We start from the raw sequence: 19,388 nt of genomic DNA, 5'->3' as shown, positions 1-19,388 counted from the left end.
GCAATCAAATTCTCTCTCAGAGGACATTGTAGGTTGTACCTAAATGTGTTCCTTCTTCAGAAGAGATCTTCCATAGGAGGAAGTCATTTCTGTCATAGGAACAGAACATTTTGATATGAGCCAAGCTCAGAAGTTGTTCCCAGTTACCACAACAAAATCACCCACCACAGCCATTCATTTACTACTGTTCAGCCCCTCTACTGGAAAACAATATAAAATGAGAGGCACCAATATTTTGAAATGAAACATTAGGAAAGGGACCATCTGAATAGCTTCATTTCCACTTGAATTCAAAATATTTGATTATTAATACTGCTTGCTATAATGTCTCAAATTGTGATGTACTCACCCTGTCATCAATAACAACTAAATCCTTTGGTTCGGTGCGATCAATTTTCAAGACACGATATTTGGTTTCTGCATGATTGCTCCCAACAAGAAAATAACGCTTTGTAAAAAGAAGAAAAAATAAATAAGATTTCATACAAAGCTAATTAAACCAACACAACCACACTTAACATAACTATAGGCAAAGAGTTTTGTTGCACCTTATTATAGCACAAGTTTTCACAGGTAAGAGTCTCTTTATTTAGGCCTTAATCAATATCCCACTTCAGCTATCATTTATCTTACTAATGCCAGAATGTCTGTATTATCATCAACATTACTTTGTGAATAGTGACTGTATCAATTTTAGATACATTTAAGCTTCACCCTGTGCATTTTGCATTCCACTTTCCTCTGACCTCACTGCTTTCAAAATTCTATCTCACACACACACACACACACACACACACAAACAAGCAGTGGGTAATTGGATCTGACTGACAAGGCAAATCCTTATCTGCCCACCCACATCTGACAGGTGGGCTTGATTTTACAATGACATTGGGTGAAACATTTTTGCTTGCATGGTTTGAAATCAAGCTGTGTGGGTATAGTCTTCAAAGTGACAACAATCAGCCGATCATTGGGACTTGCAAAGCATTATGCACAAGGCTTCAGAAGCACCAACAGTCAACAAAAACCCACCCCTGCAATAGGATTTGTGGGTCCCCCCCTCTGTCCTCCAGCCCCCTGAATGCCCCCCAAATCTACTCTTCAAGGTCCCCAGTTTCACAGATATTCCGGAGAGGAAGATGAAGTTATGCTATGTGAGCGAAGGTCTGCCCACACTACAGCGGATCTCCCACATAGCCTTGCTCTTATTTTACTGTACAGTACAGTATTATAAATTGTTTTAATCTCCTTGCAAGCTGCCTTGGGGACTGCACAATTGAAAAACAACACGGAAACAAAATAATATTTTTTGTTATATGTTTGTTCAGCTGGATTTTTATCCCAATAAAGACTTTAAAATATTAAAACACATTCTAAGTCTTTATAACATACCGTAATGGGATAAAATGGTAAATCATTTCCCTTCTATCTTGTCTATAATAAAAATTACTCTGTTATCTTAGTGGAGACAATTTTACATAGTACCTAGGTTTTTCTAAAAGAATGACTCAAGAGAGAAATGCATATTTAAATGTTTGGCAACTGTTCCAGGCAACCTTTAACCAGGCAAAATACCACAAGGATACCAAAAAAAATGTTCATTTTCTGAGCAAAACAATCTGAAGTACACATTACAAATCACTCTTTTAAAATATCCAGAGCAAATTGCAGTTATTTTTTGTAAATACAGTCATACCTTAGCTTACAGCCACTTCAGGTTGCGTTTTTTCAGGTTGTGGACCGCCGAAACCCGGAAGTACCGAATGGGTTACTTCTGGGTTTCAGTGGTCGCGCATGTGCAGAAGACCAAATCGCTCTTTGCACATGCGCAGAAGCGCCGAATCACAACCCGTGCAGACACGGGTTGCAAACGTGCATCCCGCACGGATCACGTTCACAATCTAAGCGACCACTGTACATATGTATATCGGGGCAATTGCCATATCTCTGCATTTCCATCAAATCAAGCTTTGATAGATACCAAATTCCCCATTTTTGACACACCAAATGTTTAGTAAATGGCACTTACTATATTACTTATTTTTAATGCTTCCTGCCTTTGTCAAAGCTCGTGATCATAACCCAACCCAGTTGCAGCCTTAATCTCCATGCAAGGAGATAAAGATAGGAGACCAAGGAAAGCAGTAACAACAGTCACATTCCAATGACTCTTCAGTGAAACACAGAGATCCTGCAAGCATCATGTGCAATACACTCTTCATATATATAAATGGTTTCAACTGTGTTAAATACAACACTTCTCTTTAGAAACAATATTCCTGTTAATGTTTCATGCACATCAAATACTGACATGCTAAGGAATAGCTACAGTATATCCCTCACAATAGTTTGCTTTACAGCTATACTGTACTGCATCCTGCATAAATGTTATGTAGCCTTCTATCACAGAGAAAAAACTGTAATGATAATGCACCAATCTAATCAGTGTCCTTAAATTTTTTCTTTCATCTAAAATTATAGTCAACATGAGTCAGCAATTGCCAGCCACCTTTCAAGATGCAGTTCAGTGATTGCTGAAGCCTAAAGGAGCGGATCAACCCAACATATTATTTATTAAGAGCAATTCACACTCATCCTCTCTGTTCCACCAAATTGAAAGGAAAAGTTTCTGTCTTCCAAGAGTACTATTTCTAATTGCTTAAGAACATTCCACTCGATTAACCTCCTTCTCAGCTCCATAGGCATTCTGCATACACACACACACACACACACACACACACAGCTTCCAGCAAGCACCACCTTCCACATTCAGTGGAGAGTCAGAAGCTCTTTGCAAACCAAATAGATGTTAACACGCAACTGGTCAACAGCACTGCAATGGAAAGGGGGAATCAAAAGCTTGCTTACAAGCAAGGAGCCCCAGGATGCTTGCAGTTACTATAATTATCTCAGATTTACAAGTGGCTCTCTTTGCCTTGCTTTGCAAACATCTGAAATATACTTGAGAGAACTTCTCTTGACAGTGTGATTATTTTAAACAGACTTCCTTTTCTACAGTGGGAATGTGTTGCTTTATAAAACCACCATTTGAACCGGATGAAAGGGAAAGGTTCACTGCCGCCTCATGCGAAACTAAGCATTCATGAGAAAAGATTTAGAGATTGTACAGTTGTATATTACAATTCCCCATTCTATAATCCCCAAGGCTATAAAAGCCACTGAAATAAATACAAAGGGGAAATGGAGATGAATGCTTCTGCCTGGCACCTTTGTCTTGTAAGATTTATGATTTAACTATGCTCTGCAAGCTCTTCAAATCATTCTGAGGGGAGAAAAAAAAGCCACCTGACATCCATGCAGCCTGATCCTATGCATGTTTACACAAATACGTATTTGCATTGGTAAACGTAACAGATTAGGAAGCAAAAGATAACATCTAATGTTTTGACTAATATGGACTAGGTTGAGGAGGCAGGGTCTAGAAAGGAACCACTTCAGTGGCATAATACAGGATGTAGATCAGGTACAGCGAACCTGTGACCATCCACATGCTGCTGTACTGCATTTCCTTTCAAGCCCAGCCAGTGCGGTCAATGATCAATTATGATGGGAGTTATAGTTCAATAACGTCTGAAGAGCCAAAGGTTCAATTGGCCCTGCTTTCAATGGATATGCTTCAAATCCTAGCATATCAAGTTAAAGAAGAAATCTTGTGCCAAAAAAGCTGAGGAAAACCTCTCCCTCTTATTAAAAAAGGCTGCTGCCAATCAGAAAAGACAATGTGGTACTAAGCTCTGGGAATATATAGTGAAATGCAGAGATAGGAATAATCTCATACATACAATGTATACATGGCAAATGAAAACCGAAAAGAAAATTTCCACATTGTGGAGTTCAAGGTTTCCATTTGTTTGTCCTTTTCCCCCTTCATTACCTTTTAAAAATGCCTCACGACTCTTGAATTCTCAATATGCTTCTAAGGAACCCAAATTTGTTTTGATTCATTCGTAATATTATCTTTCCCCACATTTGACCTTCTGAGGGAAAACATGGCTTGATTTTTATTGTGGTTGATAATGTAATGCACATACCATGAACTGCTACAATTTATTGCATGTTGTAAAATAGCCTAAGTGTTTTGTAAATATTATTGTCATAGAGAGAGAATACTGGACAGGAAGCACAGTTCGTTATCACAAACCAGAAAAGGTGAAAATCTGCAACAGGTATTTTTCCATTTTGTAAATAGCAGTAGGGTGGGTCTCAATCAGGAATGAAGAGCTAGGAAGTTTTTGAAAAACTCTTTCTCCCTATGTTGTTTCCCAGTGAAAATAATCACCCTAAAGCTGTGTTAGGGGAAATACTATAAGGTACACAGGTGATGCTGTGGTCTTCTAAATCTAAACCACTGATTCTGTTGGGCTTGCCCTTTGGAAGGTTGGTGGTTCAAATCAGCAAGATGGTGGTGAGCTCCCGTCACTGTGTCCCAGATTCTGCCAACCTAGCATTTCAAAAGCACACTAGTGCAACTAGATAAATAGGTACCGCTGTGGTGGGAAGGTAAATGGCATTTCCATATGCTCTGGCTTCTATCACGGCATTCTGTTGCGCCAGAAGTGGTTTAATAATGCTAGCCACATGACCCATAAAGCTGTCTGTGGACAAACGCTGGCTCCCTTGGCCTGAAGCGAGATGAGCACCGCACCCCATAGTTGCCTTTGACTGGACTTAACCGTCCAGGGGTCCTTTATCTTTTTACCTTAGGAGAAATATATATGTAAATAGCCAAAAACTGCAAAAAAATTAGCAGGGGCAATTAGAATAAGATCTGTTATTTAATTATTGATGTAAACCTCCATAATGTAATTTTATATAGTTAAGCTTTTACCTCTATTTCAGTACATTGTATTTTATTTTATTGCTATGGATAGTGGCTGATGCAAATAAAGATTATTATGATATGTATATAGCCTGGAAACATACATTCCCCATTGTCTAGTGAACTTATGAACAATCTCAGTTGGATTCTGTGTAGACAAGTCTTGGGATGAGATATCAGGAGCAATTCTCAAATGCAGGCAAAGCCTATACTATTCAGATAAACAATTTAGGAGAGATAAGATGAGGACCTCTTTAAAATACTCATAATCTGTCAGATACTAGAGCAGGGTACAGATCAAATTATATACAGTGCGTGCATGTGCACGTACACACACACACACACACACACACACACAATAAAACCTGCCATAGACAAATAAAAAGGCAGTCAAAAACAGAGCAATTATATTTACACAATGACTACCTTAAAACCTTTTAAAATGTCTGGGCAAATAGATACATTGGTATTACCACAGGTGCCCCATCACGTTCATTCTGCATTTGTAAGAACTTGGTAATTTAGTGTGGCAGCACCTACACCTTGGAACTCCCTGCCTATTGAAATAAAGCAGGCACCACTGTACTCTTTTTGGCATTTGCTAAAAACATTCCTGTTTAAACAAACATACCCAGATGCTTAGAAAGTTCAGCTAATCTGCTTCAGTATTTTAACTTCTGTATGTTTTAAAGTAGGGTTGTATTTTTCTTTTCTTGATTTTACTATTTTAATCCTTTTGCAAACCACTTTTTACAATCAGTGTATAAATTTTATGAAATGAAATAAACAAATACATCTTGATCTGGCAAGAAAATAATAGCCATGTTGCTTCCAGTCAGACTTCTAAGGGGAGGGTGTTCCACATATGAGGTGCGACTGCAAATAAGTTTCTCTCTTGTGTTACTATGGTGAAACACAGCAAGAGCCACCTCAGAAGATCTTAAGACATAGCTGGGGTAGCAGAGAGAGAGGCCATCCTTTTGGTATTTCGGCCCAATGACATTTAGGGCTTCACAGATAAACACCAGCACCTTAAATTTATTTATCAAACAAATAGGCAGCCAATAAAACTAGAGGCTATATATGTTATGCAGAAATGAAACTTTTGTAAAAAATAGAAAACATACATCCGAGTTTATAATTAATGGATGACAGAATTAAAGAACTAGCCGTAAATATAACTCTTCACTAATAAATTATCACCATTCATAATAAGCAGCAATCCTACCCATGCTCATTTGAAAGAGCCCATTGAACTCAGTTTGACTTGCATCTGAGCAAATATGTCTAGAAGTGGGTCACAGTGTAAATGTCACAGGCCTGAATCACACAACATGCTAAGCCAAATTTAGTGGTCACTTGGCTCCCGTGGTCTTTTTTGCTGCTTTACTACACTAAGCTAAGCCAAGAATCATCGGCAACAGATTAATGAATCCTACACACACTTAACTGAGAACACAGTAGGACTTGCATTCAGGTAAACATATTACATTATCTTTTAGTTTCTCATATTATACTAAATTTAAGGTTTGGTAACCATGCTGCTTGCAAGAGGCAAAGGCACAGCACTGAGGAGTTGAAGTACCTCTACTTCAATGTGGCATAACAAAGAGACCATGTTTCCTCAAACAAGCAATATTTAGCTCCTTCTACAGAATCGGGGTGAGCTCCCGTTGCTCGGTCCCTGCTCCTGCCAAGCTAGCGGTTCGAAAGCACATCAAGTGCAAGTAGATAAATAGGTACTGCTCCAGCGGGAAGGTAAACGGCGTTTCCGTGCGCCGCTCTGGTTCGCCAGAAGCAGCTTAGTCATGCTGGCCACATGACCCGGAAGCTGTACGCCGGCTCCCTCGGGCAATAAAGCGAGATGAGCGCCGCAACCCCAGAGTCGGTCACAACTGGACCTAATGGTGAGGGGTCCCTTTACCTTTTTTACAGACAGGACAGCCTCACCCTACATTTTGGGTAAAATTATGAGGTGTTTCATTTCTTTGAACAAAATGAGCACCTAACTCAGTTTACTAACATAGTTGCAAATTCCACTTGCAGAGTCTAAGTGTGGAATGATTCTGTTCAGTACAGTGTATTTCAGCTAGCCACAACTTATCCCAGAATCCTTCATTCCCTTCTACAGCAATCAGCACTCCATACCCTTTAAGATTGCTCAGCCATCACTGGGCCGTTGTAGGGGTCTGCTCTGAGGTTTTTGCCCCCTCAACAGTGTTGCTTGATTACTCTATGGTCCAAACAGCATGGCCCCTTATCAGTCTGTTCCTATGCATGTTTATTCAGAAAAATCCCATCCAGTTCATTAGGAGTTTTAGGGGAGTGGTGAAACATTAGTGGCTCTCTAGGTGTCACTGGAATTCAGCTCCCATCATCCATCACCTATCACTGGCAAGGGTTGATGGGAACTCCAACAAGATCTGGAGAGCCAAGGTTTACCCACTCCTGGTCCAGGAAGCAAGCCCTAGAGAGCACAGTGGAGCTCGTGAATAAACATCCATAGGATTAGGCTGTAAACTGGGCTCAGAAGGTTTAGGCTGGATCACCACCAGTGGCATTCCCCGCTTCCCAACGCAGCACTTACAGCTTCCCAGTCATCAGTCAAGCAGTGGGAGAGAAGAGCGGGCGCTGCGGGGGTTACTTACAGCTCTAGTCTCGTACAGCACCAGCTTCTGCACAGAGCTGATGATCGGAGCCGCCACAGGCATGGTGACAGCAGGGGAGAGGGCCGCACTCAGTCAGCGGCGAACCCCTTCTCGGGCGCTCCTTCCTTCTTTTGAGGGAAGGTCTGCTCGCAGAAACCCGGAGGTTACCGAGTGGGGATAGAGGAGTCCATGAACCCCGAACTCTTTCCCCCTCTCGCTCCACTGAACCAGCAAGAACCCCCCACCAGCCCCCTCGTTAAGGGGGGGTAACAAGTAGAAGGAACGGGGACTCTCCAAAACATCAGGAAGGAACCCGTCCCGCCCATATCCTGCGCAGTCGCAGGAGAGTGACAGCCGAAGGCAGCCCAAGTTCACGTGACTGCCTTTGCCGCCGCCATTTTACGTTCGGGAACAAAGCCCGTTCTGCCAGGACTGCGTATATCGTTGTTCTCGGTGGAAGAAGGGCGCCGTTTGTGGGCAGTGTGTGTTGTCCAGCGCTTTATTGGTGGTTGCAGTGCTAAACACACTCCGTTAGGAGTCTTCCGTGGTCACAACTTCCAGAGGGTGAGCCGTGCTGGCACCTTTAAGACCAGCAGGTTATTTGTTGTCTCCAGAGGACAGGTGTGCCTGGCCCCTGTCGCAAGAGCCTCACAATTATGGCACCAGCTTTCACGGACCGGGGTCTTCCTCAGATTATTGAAGTATTATCCTCGGTTCAGAGGTCTGGGCATGTGAGGGGATTTGCTGTTCACCGAGGAGAACCCTCCATACTTCTGATGGTATGGAGGCCAGAAAAGCTGGTGCCATAATAAACGCGCGAGGCTTTCAGGTCTCGCGCTTCTTTGTTCCCTAGGGAGCAAGTCCCGTTGAGCTCACACATTCAACAAGACGGCTCTCAGTTCCGCTACAGAGAAACCGTTAATTTCTAAACTCTCGAAGGCGACTTCAACTGCCGCTCACCCAGCCGCCGAACGCTTGGCAGCTGAGCGTGGCCGTTGGCCCTCTGAGAAGAGACCGGTTGGTGGTGCCCTTTTAAAAACTACTCGGCCTCGTGCCCTCATCGCGCTCGTTGATTGGGCGAAGGGAGCGGGGGCGGTTCCAAGAGAACGGCGAGGCTGGTCGCGGTCGCCAAGGTTACGTGGAAACAGCAATCTCGGCGGCTCAGTGGTAGCCTATCGCGCGCCGCTTCAATGTGGGCTGCCACCAAAAAGAAGCAGAGGGACACAGTTTGGTCAAGTCACGCAGTAAGTGCTCCTCATATTGTTTCATCCGGTGCTGGCCGAAGCCAGACTCTCTCGTGCCGCTGTGTAGTCGGGGTTTCTTAACAATACCACATGTTTTCTTTTTCATAGATGCTACTACATTTCTTATACTGTACCGACTTTCTGCCTGTGCACTCAAGGTTCACAGTTTTGAAAACAATCTAAATTTACAGTTTAAACCTAACATTCTTTAGCATAAAGAATGGTTTCTGGACTGGGAAACCTAACTACACTCTTGGATTTTGCCAAAGGGTATTGTGATGTAGGGCTTGTCAGTAAATCAGTTATCTTGTAAGTAATAGTGATATTAATAATGAACACATTTTCCTCCTAGTATAGGCTTAATGATGACATCTCAACAGGAGGAGCAACCTTATCCCTTTGTAGATATATATGATGAAGACGAAGCTGACAGAGTCTTTCTTACGTCTAAGCCCACCTGTTTCGCCATCCTTGGGAAACCCGTAAGAATTTCCAGTTTGATTAAACTGGCATTTTGAACAATATAACTTGATGCACAATCCTATACATGTTTATTCAGAAGTAAACCCCACTGTGTCCAATGGGAGTGTACCTATAGGAAGTATATACACTTACCTACAATTCATTGGCGGAGGAAGAGTAGTGCGGGGGGAGCGCACTGCTCCCGGCAGCGCAATCCCGCAGCTGCCCCCCCCCCTGCAGGCGGCGTACCACGCCCCCAGGGTGAACGTCAGCTCCGCCTCCGCCTGCTCTCTGCCCCCCAGTGCCGGAGTATGAAGCTCTGTCACTGCTGGAATTAAGCCCCATTGAACTTAGTGGGATGAATGGAGTCCATCAAAGCCTTTTCCTCCATATTGCTCAGTAACAATGGAAATGGCCTCTGCAGGATGACTTACCCACACCACTGTTGTAATATGTAGCATAAATTACATATCTTATTGTGCTTTGGTATTCTTTGCAGTGTTTCTGTGGTAGCCCTAACTTGCCATCAGAAATAGTTTGGGTTTCTCAAAAATAAGTCATGCTGGACCAATCTGATTTCTTTTTTTGATGGAATTACAAACTTGGTAGATCAGGAAACTACTGTGGACATAGTGTATCTTGATTTCAGTAAGGCTTTTGACAAAGTCGCCTATGATATTCTTGTGAGGAAGCTGGTAAAATGTGCGCTGAACGAGGTAACTATTAGGTGGATTTGTAGCTGGTTGACTTTCGAAACCCGAAGAGTACTCATTAATGGTTCTTTATCATCCTGGAAAAAAGTGACAAGTGAGGTGCCACAGGGTTCTGTCCTGGGCCCATTCTTGTTCAACATCTTTATAAAGGACTTGGATGAAGGAATTGAGGGGATTCTCATCAGATTTGCTAATGCCACAGAAAACAAAATCAGAATTAACAGATTGGAGAAATGGGCACAAGCTAACAAAATGAATTTCAATAGGGACAAATGTAAGGTTCTGCACTTAGGCAGGAATAACCAGATGCACAAATATAGGATGGGGGCACCTGGTTTACCAGCAGTACATGTGAAAAGGATCTAGGGGTCTTGCGTAACATGAGTCAACAGTGTGACAGCTGACACTTTTCTAGGCTTCATCAACAGAAGTATAGTGTCCAGTTCAAGGGATGTAATAGTATCACTCTACTCTGCCTTGGTCAGACCACACCTGGAACACGGTGTCCAATTCTGGGCACCACAACTTAAGAAGTATGTTGACAAGCTGAAACGTGTGCAGAGGAGGGCAACCAAGATCATCAAGGGTCTTGAAACTAACCCTTATGAGAAATTCTTGAAGGAGCTGGGTATGTTTAGCCTAGAAAAGAGGAGACTGAGAGGAGATATAATAGCCATCTTCAAATATCTTAAGGATTGTCACATGAAGGAGGGAGCATGCTTGTTTTCTCCTGCTCTGGAGGGTAGGATTTGAGGCAATTGCTTCAAGTTACAAGAAAGGAGATTATGACTAAACATTCAGAAAAACTTTCTAACAGTAAGAGCTATTCAGCAGTGAACAGACTCCCATGAGAGGTGGTGGAGTCTCCTTCCTTGAAGGTTTTTAAGCAGAGGCTGGATAGCCATCTGTCATGGATGCTTTAGCTGAGATTCCTGCATTGCAGGTGGCTAGACTAGATGACCCTTGGGTCCCTTCCAACTCGAAGAGTCTATGAAGGGTGACATGATGTGCTCTGTTGCACACTATGGTGACAATATGGAGAAGCCACTACCTAGAGGTGATTCCATGTACCACAGAAGCCACTACCTAGAGGTGATTCCATTAAAGTAATACATGGTTGATCTTTAGTTCTAAGTAAGGATGTTGAGCATTACAGTCTCATCTGAAACCATTGCTTATTAAAAACCAGAGCCACCATGTATTTTAGCTCCTGTAGCCCTGAGCCTGGCTTCTTGTTACAGATGCTGTTCAATGGGCACTCATGCAACAAATACTGATTTCCTGACTGGTAGTTTGCCCCTTCCCCGTTCTTTTGGTGGGCTGTCCCCCTTCAAATCTTGCCCAAATTTAAAACTTGTTGAAATATACAAGCTGTTCATTATTTCTGCAGCTATTCATGTAAACAATTATATTGTGTTTCATTTTGTTTTGATTTTTTGAAATTTTAAAAACCTGTACTTTGCTTATAACTTGAAAAACGGTTCCTGAGAGAGGATGGATTATGATGGCACAGGTCCCTAGCCAATCAGTGTTTTCAGTGTTTCTACTTCAAATTATTTCCCTGAGCTCAATCCTCAACAGAAGATTGTATGTGTGACAACAACATGCTGACTACACTTTCCAGAATGGAGTAGCTCTTGCTTTTATGCATAAAACTATCCCTTAGGCACACATTTAAGCAGTAAGGTACAAGAACTAGCTGGGTTTATATATCACTACCAATTTTTATGTAGTAGGAGAAATTTACTTTAGTTAACTTTCTACCCCATCCAAGCCCAGCATGGAACCTTATTTGTAAATATGTGTATCACATAGGAGGTAGAATATAATCACTTCAGTTACTTTGGTTTTCCAGGGATGACAAGTTTAAAATATTAAATATATTTTTGCTGTGAAAGTCAGCAAAGAACAGAAGGTACAGTTTTAAATTTAGTATAAAAATGGAAGCAATGGAATATATTCTATCAGATACAGAGATGACAAATATGATTTCTGGCCTGCACATTTCAAATCCATAAATACAGGTCTATAATAAAAATTAGCCTTTTAGTCTTTTCATTATATTATGTTACATTTGAAGCACTGCAGGGATTATTCTAGTTTTAAACAATACTTCTTATGTTTATTTATCTTCTTTTTCAGAGTGTTGGGAAGAAAACATTAGCTAAAAAATTAGCCCAGATCTGGAAATGCACACTCATAGATGGTAAATATAAGCAACATTATGTTAGACAATATGTCACTTTTTGTATTTTTTTAAAATGATTTCTGAAATTACATGTGTCAGTCAGATTAATGAAGCGATATGCATCTTTCCCATTGTTTTCAGATGTTAACAACTTTAATAGTAAAAGGAAAATAATAATAATAGTAAAATAATTTAAAAACATGCTGCCTTCATGCCCTGCTTGCCAGCTTTTATAAGAGTGTTGGAAACAAAATGTGTTAAATGGGTATTTAGTCTGGTTCAGCAAAGATAATTTATTCTTATGGTCTTGTTTGTTCAGAGTTGTAGGAGTGTCCTTCATTTATTGTATGCAATGTACACTTTTTAACCCCCCTTTTACATTTTGGTCACTGGCAATTTTACTTCAGTTATATAGCACTTCAGTTTTCCTTCAGTTATATAGAAGCCAAATAAGGGGTAGTCAGACTGGTTCAGAATTTTTTTTAGATATTAAGTTTCAGGATCATAGTTGAAAAGGTGAACCTGATATTGGTCTGGAAATGCTAGGAGAAACTTTGAAATACTGAAAAAGATAATACGTACAAGATAAAACCCTTTTTTTTAGGAGGCTTAGATAGGAAACAGTAACCTTTCAGCCTCACCTAAAGTGCAGGTCACAATCTAGAGCTGCATGTTGTAGCCCCAACTTCTGCCCCCCCCCCCTCCCGTTCAGCACGTCACCCTTCATCTAGTCGGACAACTTTCCCCTCTTGCTAGGTGAAACAAGGATAATCTCATTTTACCTTCAGTGGGCAGAGAAAGATTGGTGGCTGAATTGAATCAGGAGGCATAGCTACCACAGTAACATCTTTTATGGCTGTGAAGTGATTTAAAGGGGATACAGGTTCTCTCTGAGGTTCAAACTGAAAACCTCATTGCCACTTCAGCTACCTGTTCTTTTTCTTCTTTCAATTTTAAGTTCTTCCGCAAGTTCATTCTGCCCCTCAGAAACAAACCATAGTTCCCCAGGTGATCTGATTTCCTCAGGAGCTGTTACTTTGCTTAAATTTGCAAGAATGAACACAGCAGGGCAGTGATTGAATTCTCACTTGCTTGCTTGGGACTGATCTGGCATCAGCAGGATTCTGAGCAAAAAGCTGAGAAGGCAACAGAGGTTTACCTGTTTGTTTCAGAAATAAGTGCTTCTCTGAAATTCTACCCTTGGTGAAAAATTACAGTGATTTCCAAAGAATAAAATATATTTGCAAGACTAGAATCTCTCAACTTTTAAACCACACTATAAGTTTTCATTCAATCTGCGAGTAACTTATTTTAACTTAGTTCTTTGTAATTAACTGTTCGATTACAAATCTTGGTCTTCTTGGATTTCATTACTTAGAAAAACATGGGAGCCCTCTGGTGGATAAAACCACATTTCATGATGCAGGATATCTATAATCAGAATATTTCACCTTTTTAAAACTAATTGGCAGCTTGCATAGCTACTTTGAAGATCAGAGAACAGGAGGGGAAGAAAAAGTGCTTTCCCCTGTCTTCTGCTACTGTTTCCTTGATATAAATGCTGTTTTCTGAAGCCAACATTGGCAGAGGGTGCCTTTTAACTTTGAAAATCCCTAATAAGGCAATGCTTTTATTAGGCCAATGAAAACATCACAAAACTCTTAATCAGATTGGGGATTAAGTGGCTATGTTTAGATTCTAGTAAATCTACAGCATGAAGATAAATTAGTTATTGTCCTTCTATTTATGCAGCTGTGAATTCATGCAGTCTGCTTTGCTTTTTCTTTATTCTTTTTAAAATAATAATTGGTATCTGCATTAAAAAAATTGATTCAGCCAACAGTTTAAACCTTTTAAAAAACACATACCAAAATTCTCCTAAGCCATGACAAAAATACAAATTAAAATTAGAAATAAAAAATCCTAAACCTTACAAAGGTTGAAGATTTAGACAACAGCTCAATATACCTATACTGTTCCCCTCTCCAAAGGTCTTCTGTACAGGTTATTTTTAATTTTCACACATAGATAAACTATGGGATTCATCAAGTTGCTTTAGAAGGAGAGAAGATAGATTCATGAAAGATAAGGCTATCAATGGCTATATATCTAGAATCAAAGACATTATGCCTCTGAATGTCAGGTGCTGAGAAACAACATAATGAAAAGGCTGCTTGCTTCATGTCCTGTTTTTGGGATTCTCATACACAAGTGGTTGGTTGCTATGGCTGATCCATAAGGGCTCTTATATAGTCCTTCATTCTGTTTCCCAAAGACCTATGTTCTCACAAGAGAGAAAATAAGGGGCTAGCAAAGCCTACAGGCACCAAAGAAAAGGCCCTCTATTGAGGCACAGATAACTATCTAAGCATACAGTGGTACCTCGGGTTACATACGCTTCAGGTTACATACGCTTCGGGTTACAGACTCCACTAACCCAGAAATAGTGCTTCAGGTTAAGAGCTTTGCTTCAGGATGAGAACAGAAACCTGGCTCCGGCGGAGGAGCAGCAGCAGCAGGAGGCCCCATTAGCTAAAGTGGTGCTTCAGGTTAAGAACAGTTTCAGGTTAAGAACGGACCTCCGGAACGAATTAAGTACTTAACCTGAGGTACCACTGTATACCTATCTTCCCATGTTGACATCATCTCCGTATTGTGAAATGCACATCCAGCAAAGGGGCTGTATTTACATCCCACGGTGGAGGGGTAGTTAAAGAAGCGGGGTGTATCATGATCTGTATGATCATTCTACATTGTCGCTGTTTAATTACTATTTAAAGTAATCAAAACTCTGTTGTGTTAAATGTGCATATGCATCCAGAAGTCAACTCTAATAAATTGTAATCTCTTTCTCTATGATGTATCATTTTTAGCTTCAGAGCTTATCGATGAGAACATAACAGCAGAAACAGAATATGGAATCAAGGTAGAGCCGTTACCTTGTACTTTTTAATTGATTTATTGGGCATATTTTGTTTTTAAGGCTATGTTAGTGAAGGTCCATTTCATCTCAGTGTTACTTCAGTTAAAAAGAAGAAGTAAACGATGTGGTGAAAGATGCCCTGGCTGTTAACCAGAAGGTTGGTGGTTTGAACGCACCCAGGGATGGCTGTGGGCAGGATTCTTGCACTGCAGGGGTGGGACTAGATGACCCTCAGGGTCCCTTCCAACTCTACAGTTCTTTGATTCTATGATTCTGGAGATTTTGTGGAGCTAGTTTCAGAGTAAAAAAAAGCCAGGCCAGATGTGTGAATAGTCTGAATGGTTATTAGGTAGCTGCCTATTTTAATTATTATTATTATTATTATTATTATTATTATTATTATTATTATTAATACCCCGCCCATCTGGCTGAGTTTCCCCAGCCACTCTGCGCGGCTCCCAATCAAGTGTTAAAAACAGTACAGCGTTACATATTAAAAATTTCCCTGGACAGGGCTGCATTAAGATGTCTTCTGAATGTCAGGTAATTGTTTATCTCTTTGACATCTGATGGGAGGGCGTTCCACAGGACAGGCGCCACTACCGAGAAGGCCCTCTGTCTGGTTCCCTGTAGCCTCACTTCTCACAATGAGGGAACTGCCAGAAGGCCCTCGGTGCTGGATCTCAGTGTCCGGGCTAAACGATGGGGGTGGAGACGCTCCTTCAGGTAATGTGTGGTAATTAATGTGTGTTAATTATGTATTTCACTTTATGTATGCAGAATATGATGTTTTGTTTTGATTTTTCTTTAGTGTAATGAATTGCTCTATCAAGGTCAAGCTATACCTGAAGACTTGATTATCAAGATGCTTATGAAGAAGATTGAATCTCCAGAGGTTTTTCACTTTGGTACTTTTTTTCTCCCCCAAATGCTTCTTTAAAGGCAGAATTGTGTATGATGGGGGTGGAGGGTCGATGTTAGTTACTTGGTAGCCCTGAACATAAGGTAACAAGGGGATGCATTTGCACATTATGCTTTGCTAGCAACAGTGCAACCTATAAACATATAATTATTATAAACCATCCCATAATTTTTATTTTTTTTTAAAGGCAACATAAAAATCCATTGTATAACAATTTGAAATAAAGCAATATGGGCTTCTTCTCTAGGATTCCATCTCTTGGAAACCCTATAAATTGCAGTGCTTAGTCTCCCTGCATGAGAGTAATCTTTGGTAATATCGTAATCTTTGATAATATGGAGCCCTGTGCAAGGCCAAAATTTAGTGACCCCAAATGGACCTTCTCAGTTATGGACCTTCTCAATTTTGCACCCCCATTGCTCAGCGCCCAGTGTGGGAGAACCGCCCATGCCCCCTGTTTTGAACTGCAGGCCTAAAGGAAGGCTTGTTGGAGTGGCTGGGTGTAGGGATACCAAAGAAGGATGCCAAATGCACCAGAATGGCCAGTTCTAGTGCTTTATTAAGAAGGTGTAGCAAAGCAGCCTGGCAGGTCTCTAGCCTTTATTGACACGAGACAGGAGATGACTTGTCCACACCCAAGCAAACATGCGTACATTTTTTATACACAAAGCAGCATACATCATTTCAGCTGACTAGATGAGCATATATGTGACAAATACCCAATCTTTACAGATAGCCCCCTTTTCTGGGCTCAGAGCCCAGCCCCCAAGCCCACAGGTAATGATAACATCAGAGCAAGCCAATTAGCTTATATCAAAGCAGGTGAATATAAACTTGCACATATATATATATATATATATATATATATATATATATAGGCTCATTGCTACAACAACTACCAATTAATTGTTGGGTTATCTTGGCAACCAATATGGAGTTAGCAAAGCTTGTGGAACACACCGTCCTAAATCTGGTGCTGGAGAAAGGTACACCACCTCCTTCATAGTCACACAGTATGCTCATATTCAGCCCCAGCACAGCCTTTTTTTGGATAATTTAGTGTCACATAAAGCAAGATAACTGCATGAAAGAACATTGATGTTCACACACAAGATTTTTCTAGGACCCCCATCCTCGTCAAACAACATCAGTTACACACTTATTATTCTGTAAGAGTGGTTGTAAAATTTGTATATTTTCGACTTTTAAGCAACAACCCATTAAATAGTGTGTTTTTTCTGGGTGGGGTTGTGTGTTTTTTCCCATAGGTTATGTTCTCTGTGATTTTCCTTCTCTCTCTGAAGAACACATGAGTATACCAGAACAAATTGATGTAATTAGAAATGCAAAATTAAAACCAGATTTCCTGATTAATATTAAGGTAATGTCAGTTTTAATTATTTCTTAGTCAATCTACTACTTACTCTGCAAATGTGATTATACCTGTGGAGCAAAATATTTCAGACAATTCAACTAATTTTTAGTCACAGTGGACCCATTGAAATGAGTGAGCATCAGGGTATTTTTTTAGCCGGAACTCACCGGAATTGAGTTCCAGCACCTCTTTGGTGAATTCTGGCACCCCTTTGGTGCGTTCTGGCAGCTCTGTAGCATTGCAGTATGGTGGCACATCAGTTGGAGCTGTGTGACAACTTTGGCTGCGTGCTCCCCCCACCCAAAATAGTTAAACTACTTTAGGTGGGTGCTCCCCCTAAAAAAGCTACAGCACCTCTTTTTCTAGAAAAAAAAGCCCTGGTGAACATGACTAAGTTAGGTCCAGTTATTTTAGTGGACCTACTTTGCGTAAAAATTAGTTTAATACCAGGTTTCTAGTTGTTTCATTCAAAGGTTCTGGTTTCTCCCAAAGTTAACATTTTCTCTGGTGCCCATGGCACTTTCTCAACACTTCAAATGTGCCAAAAAGGTTGGTGATCCCATGGTTAGTCATTTGAAGTTCCCCCAGCAGCAGCTATGCTGACATTCACTTTAGCTTAGGGCAGAGGGGCTGGATGAACATTTTGCTGAATAAAGTGATCCACTACCTGGTGACACTAAACCAAACAGTACTGAATTGGACTAGACCCTGTATAGGACTAGTGATGTGCATGTATGCAAAATCATCCCTTTTTACTGCTATCTGGAAACAGCTTCTGATTTCCCTTTTATTATTCTGAAGATGTTTGTACACTTTAATTTTAGTTGCAAGGCTAGTGCACAACCTTAAAAAAATGTACAAAGTTGTGAAGCTCTCTTTTAGCTTTACTCGGATGAAAGAGGACCAATCAAATACAATTTCCATGACAGATATGAAAGTTCTTGTTTCAGGATCCAGACCTGAAGGAGGTTAGGTGCAATAACGCCAGTCAAAGCTTTCAACAAAATAGCCACGTATTTAAAGAAATTGTCCACCACTGCATTGCCCTTTTACATTTTTCTGCAGCGCTTGCTGTTCAGGAGGGATATAATGCAACAGCTTGTAGTATTATTATTGTACTGCAGTCTCCCCCATATGAGAGCAGCCAACTTATGAGTGTGCTCAAAACTCCAAGTCCTCATCTTTCCTTCAAAGAGGTTTTACTGAGGCCTAGTATTTGGGGGTTGGGACTCTGCACAGTATCCTCAATGAGAGTTTTATGATGAGAAAACTCACACTGGGAATACTGTGCAGATTTCCTTCCCTCCTCCCTCAATTCCTGCTCCTGTAAAGAGTTTACATTCCTGGCTCACCACTTGTTTGTCACCCAGAAAGGGTTCTGCCAGTTCCTGCTGTGCCTCTCATGGTAAGGCAATATAGCACTTAATTTTATAAGTGTCTTTTCCTTTTAACTAGATGCTGCTACTCAGTCTTTCCCAAGTTCTGTTCCTCTTTATAGCATACCAAGGAGAGCGATCCCAGGCAGGTGTTAGGCTCTGCAAAGCCAAAATACAGTTGTGGCTTGCCTCCAACATAGCTGATAATGAGATCGAACTCACTATGGTATTATGTTTAATCTTAAAGATGAACAATATTATTATGTAAACAACATCCCATCCCCCCTGTTTTTCACTAGTGTCCTGACTATGATTTGTGCCAAAGAATCAGTGGACTAAGGCAGCACCCTGAAACAGGGCAAATATATCAAAGGGAAGAGTGGGATCCTGATATTATTGAAAAGCGTAAGAAAAAGAAGAAAGAGCCACGCAAATCTGCCGAAGAAGAAGAGGAAGAAGAGGAAGAGGAAGAAGAAGAGGAGACAAATGAGGTAACTTAACCAGGTTATCTAAACAGGTAAGGTTAAGAATACTGCAAGTAAAGGAAGACTTGGGAATTGTTCAGAAACAATCTTGAATACATTTTACTCAATTCTATTTGTAATTGAATACAAAATTGCTTCCTAGATAGAATTCAAATAAAATACTTATTTTCTAGTACAGTTATCTTGCACATATATCAAATATTCTCTTCAGT

The 19,388-nt window shown here is 40.8% G+C and overlaps 2 protein-coding genes across 6 annotated transcripts in view; one reads left to right on the top strand and one right to left on the bottom strand.

The window, feature by feature from the left end:
- Positions 1–7,757, bottom strand: part of FIG4 (FIG4 phosphoinositide 5-phosphatase) — a 62,200-nt gene extending 54,443 nt beyond the window's left edge. The window contains exons 1-2 of the mRNA XM_083731119.1: positions 7,489–7,757; positions 350–448 (exon numbers count right to left, since the gene is read on the bottom strand). Of these exons, the coding sequence (XP_083587245.1) occupies positions 350–448; positions 7,489–7,551 (162 nt within the window). The 5' untranslated portion in view covers positions 7,552–7,757. The remainder of the gene's footprint in view (positions 1–349; positions 449–7,488) is intronic.
- Positions 7,758–7,925: 168 nt separating this feature from the next.
- The window catches only part of AK9 (adenylate kinase 9), a 60,255-nt gene continuing 48,792 nt past the window's right edge, over positions 7,926–19,388 (top strand). The window contains exons 1-7 of one of the 5 annotated variants that reach the window (XM_083731028.1): positions 7,926–8,052; positions 9,090–9,214; positions 12,050–12,113; positions 14,969–15,021; positions 15,830–15,926; positions 17,209–17,321; positions 18,991–19,182. In XM_083731028.1, the coding sequence (XP_083587154.1) occupies positions 9,095–9,214; positions 12,050–12,113; positions 14,969–15,021; positions 15,830–15,926; positions 17,209–17,321; positions 18,991–19,182 (639 nt within the window). In that variant the 5' untranslated portion in view covers positions 7,926–8,052; positions 9,090–9,094. Of the gene's footprint in view, positions 8,053–8,369; positions 8,733–9,089; positions 9,215–12,049; positions 12,114–14,968; positions 15,022–15,829; positions 15,927–17,208; positions 17,322–18,990; positions 19,183–19,388 lie in introns of those variants that run through there. The other 4 variants (XM_083731029.1, XM_083731027.1, XM_083731031.1 and 1 more) reach the window with 4 other exon arrangements.

Source organism: Podarcis gaigeae (assembly GCF_964106915.1).
Source record: "Podarcis gaigeae genome assembly, chromosome: 3".
Classification (NCBI taxonomy): Eukaryota; Metazoa; Chordata; class Lepidosauria; order Squamata; family Lacertidae; genus Podarcis; species Podarcis gaigeae.
This window is presented reverse-complemented; position numbering and strand designations above follow the sequence as displayed.